Here is a 4,470-nt window from a genome sequence, read left to right as displayed (position 1 = left end):
TCACCTAAACAAATCCTATATCACATGAAAAAGAGAAGTTCTTTTTGTTGTCTAATGTCTAGACATTAAGTAATTTTATACCCCTGTAAAATTAAATTAAAAATAAAAATGAAGAGTAAAGATGCATAGATAGCGTAACCTTGTAGAAAAGCGTAGGGGGATTAGGCATAAGAGAGTGAAAGAGAATCGTGAGCGTTGAGCGATGAAGTCAAACTAAAACGCTGTGTCGTGTTGTTCGCAATGGACGGCGACGGAGCGGCGAAAGCCAAGGCTGCAGCTGTTCTTTCTCTCTGGCTTCAGGGTTTCGGAGAGGCCTGCTGCCTCCACCGCGTCCTCCTCCTCTGTCTCCGCTCCCGCCCCCTCCTCCGCCGTACCGGCCAGTGCTTCCTCTTCAACGGCTTCATCTTCTTAGGAAGGTTGGTTCCGCCCTCTCCCCTTTCATTTCAATTCCTCCCTTGTCTGACTTCCTTTCAATTTGTGCAGTATATTCGTTCTGAACTCTGTTGTCATCCCTGCCTTGTGGTGGATTCTCCCTGATCAATGCTCGCTCCTTCTTTCTCATCAACTCTGTCCCTTACGTGGCACTCTCATATTCTATTCAATCTTGCGTGTTCTTCTCGTTCAGTGCTTTTACGTGAGTATCAATTCAATTACTCTTCCTTCCACTGTTATATGCTTGCTCCGTATCTCATATTTTCTGATTCTTCCCTGCAGCTGCTTTGGTTTTACCCGCTATATGTCTTTAGCATAGTTCTAAGCACAATCTGGTAACATTCTCTTTCTAATCATCTTCTGATGTTAGAATCTTCATTGTTGATGAGCATTCACACTGCTGTAAATTAAGTACATTGATAATGCCCTAGTCTTTGCTTGGTTCCATAGGAAGGTGCTTCAAGTCATGTTTGAGTTTGTCTTAAAAATTAGACTTTCAAATAATGTTGTCAGGTATAATGACATTGCCAAGTTTGGGTATGCTGCAATGGGACGATCCAAGTTCCCAGGAGAGAAAGACTCGAGCCAAAGCAATTCTCCAACTTCACAAAATGCTAGTCATGTAAAAAAACCAGCTGGCTTGGGAGGGTAAGGTTCAAATTCTTAGTTTCTTTGTCCTTTTCTAGTTGGTGTTAATTATTACTGGATTAATCCATGGTAAAAAGATTCAGCTACGTTGTTTACTTCACTCAGGGTCATGATTGGAATAGGAGAGCAGGTGTACTCAATACTCCTTCTGAGTGTTTTCTTTCTTGAGGTAATAAATTCATTGTAATTTCTTTATTCATTGTTGGTCAAATACTATATAGAGATCTACCTTGATATGTAATAAACTCAGTTCTGCTTCATTTTACCGTTACTACTCAACTTACAAGCAAGTTCTGATTTTATATGCAGGTCTATGCAACCGGATTTATACCATACATAGGGAAGGTACTCAATTTCTTGCTCCTCGCCTGGATGTATGCATATTACTGCTTCGAGTATGTATCTAGTGTTCTCCTTTCATTATTAGGGTAAAAGCCTTAGTGTTCTTAACAATTGGGTATTGTTTAACTTCTGTATTTCTTTCTTTGAAATTTTAACTTTGGTTAGGTATAAATGGAATTTCAATGAAGTGCCTCTTGATAAAAGGCTGGACTATTTTCAATCTTACTGGCCATTTTTTGCTGGTTTCGGTAAGGTTTTATTTAAGAACTCATTTACGTTTTCTTTATTAATCATATGTACTTGTTAGCCTAGAGAATATTCTTATGCTTGGATCATGTGGCTATTCTTTGACTGTTTCATTATTTATATGAACAACCTACTATACTGAACTTAGGAAGAACAGGTCAACTTTTCTGTCTGTTGCTAATAAGGAATATAACATTAATTAGTCTCATATATAACTGTGGCATGAGGATTGGGGATTTTCAACTTTGTCAAGTGTGGAGATTTTGAAGGATATGCTGTACCTGTATTTCCATATGGTGTCGCCTTTGTTAGAATTCAGTCCATTAATATTTTCCTATGGAAGAACATTGAACTATTGATAAAAATTAATATATCATGTTCGATTATTTATCCTCTGATTCACTCCATATTATAGATTAAGAGTTTTGTTTATATCCTCACAGGAAGTCCTTGTGTTTTGGCGATATTCTTTTTCTCACCTCTCGTGAGTTACGGGATTATGGCTATTCTTTACCCACTGGTATGTGCAAACTATCTCAGATGTTCTGCTTCTATTTCTTCTTTATTACTCCTATATTGAATTTGACTTTTAGAATCCTTTCCTTTTTTCATTTTTTTTTTGGTTCAAACCAAAATAACATGTTATGTTATTGTGAATGAATATGATAGTAACAGATTTATATTTCAGTTTGTGTTAACTGCAACTGCGTCAAGAGCTGAGCAAGCAATCTCATTTGAAAAGCACAAATGGAGACCTGCAGGAGTGGAAAAGCTTCCAATATTTTATATTGCTGACAATGTGTCGTAAGCTCCCCATCGCTAATCTTTTTGCTCTAGAGACATAGCATTACTGAGCATACCTATTAGGCAAATGACCCGAAATTAAAGAGCACTCGTGTGGTAAAATAATGGCCTTAGAGATAAGGTTCCGAGCTCCACGTTGATACAGCACTGCTACAAACTGCAGCTAGATCCTTGTCATGAAATACTTCCTTCCCCCTGCTTAGTATCCATGATTAGATCACTAAAATGTGTAAACCTGACCAATAATGGGCTTGCAAGCTCTTCATTACTGGTAGACTTTGGTTATTATGATTTTTGCCCATGTACTTTGATTGGCTTTTGTGCAGAATGTGGATGTTGTCTCTTTTACCCCTGGAGAAACGGGACCAGATGCAAGATAGAAAAGCACAATAACATTGTTCCGTTGTCATAACTTATTGCTGGTAATGATACAAACTCCTGATTTTGTCCAGCATTTAATGTTTCATATAAACTTCCTTGTTCCCACCACTTGTCTGTTCTAAAAGGTTGCTTAATTGGTTTTGTTTGATATGTGCGTGCGCGCGCATCCGTGGTAAATGATGCAGTGGACTACATACTTGAAGTTAAAGCTACTAACAACATTGAACCAGAGCCAAACAAAATCACCAAAGTGAACCACATTGGAGACGGATCACAGGTTTGCATTTTGGTGGGAGTCCCTCTACCCAAAACATTGTAGAGATGAGATTATATGATGAATTTAGTGTACATGCTTCGTAAATCTTTGTGCATAAGAACAACCTTGATTATCATATGTACAGTTGCATTGTTCTAACGTATTCATATTACCTCCCTTGATTGCATTGAAAGTCTTGATACTGCGATGGAATACAATTCTTTGAAACTCGTTCTGTTTCTCATCCGAATAATGTACAGATGAATTTCTTAGAAAATTTTGGAGCCAGAAAATAGAAATAAAACAAAGACTAAATTTTAACTAATAAGGCTGAGATCTTATCTTGCTGTTCTGAAAAAGCCTTACCGCACTAGGAGAAAAATGGGATTGCAGCATGTGATCCTCACTGTGAAACAAATAAGGTTGACGGCGGAGTATTCGAGATTATTACATCTATTATTCTATTATATTTATCTATTATATATTATTAATTTTATAATTAAAATATTCTATTCTTTCCACTTTATATATAACTTATAATTTATATTTTATATTACTAATTTGACAAATTAAAATATGTCATGAGATATTTTTTCATTACAATTAATATAAAATAATTTTCTCCACTCTTAACAAACACTTTTTTTCCTTCTTCTTTATCTTTCTCTCTCTTTTCTCTCCCATTATCTATCTCGCTCTTCCTTCAAATATTTATTACATATAATTTTAAGAGAATACTAATGTTGTGATTAATAATTAGAATCAAAGATTCAATTGTTTCAAAAAAAATTGAGTTAATTTTATAACTAGGGTAAAGTACTAAATTGGTCCCCTAGGTTTGGGCGTAATTCTGTTTTGATTCTTAAGGTTTAAAGTGTTCTATTTGAATCCAAAAAAGTTTCATTTAGCATCAATTTAGTCCCACAGTGAGGTCAAAATTAAATAATTAACAAAATGTCGTACATAACAACAGTACAAGAACAAAATCGATAATCTGGAGAACAAGTACAAGCTCCAGAGGCATAAAATCAATCATTGATACATCAATACATTTATTTATTATTCTTTTATAATATAAATAAAATATTTTCTATAAAACTAAAGAAAATGATAAATAAATGTATTGATGCATCAATGTTTGATTTTGTGCCTCTGGAGCTTGTACTTGTTCTTCAAATTATCGATTTTATTCTTGAACTGTTGTTATGTAGAACATTTTGTTAATTATTTAATTTTGACCTCATTGTGGGACTAAATTGATGCTAAATGAAACTTTTTTGGATTCAAATAGAACACTTTAAACCTTAAGGACCAAAACAGAATTACGCCCAAACCTAGGGGACCAATTTAGTACTTTACCC

At 35.2% G+C, this 4,470-nt stretch overlaps 1 protein-coding gene across 2 annotated transcripts; it reads left to right on the top strand.

Annotated features, from left to right (window-relative positions):
* On the top strand, positions 137–3,351 carry LOC107638488 (protein EI24 homolog). Of its 2 annotated transcripts, none has more exons than XM_016341789.2 (11): positions 137–416; positions 484–634; positions 715–767; positions 946–1,080; positions 1,186–1,249; positions 1,390–1,475; positions 1,588–1,670; positions 2,112–2,188; positions 2,357–2,472; positions 2,799–2,894; positions 3,039–3,351. In XM_016341789.2, the coding sequence occupies exons 1-10, from the start codon at positions 241–243 to the stop codon at positions 2,863–2,865; spliced, it is 1,008 nt and encodes a 335-aa protein (XP_016197275.1). In that variant the 5' UTR covers positions 137–240; the 3' UTR covers positions 2,866–2,894; positions 3,039–3,351. The 2 variants fall into 2 exon arrangements, with proteins under 2 accessions (XP_016197275.1, XP_016197276.1); XM_016341790.2 differs by having other exon boundaries at positions 2,799–2,899; positions 3,029–3,351.

This window comes from Arachis ipaensis, chromosome B04, assembly GCF_000816755.2.
Source record: "Arachis ipaensis cultivar K30076 chromosome B04, Araip1.1, whole genome shotgun sequence".
Lineage (NCBI taxonomy): Eukaryota > Viridiplantae > Streptophyta > Magnoliopsida > Fabales > Fabaceae > Arachis > Arachis ipaensis.
This window is presented reverse-complemented; position numbering and strand designations above follow the sequence as displayed.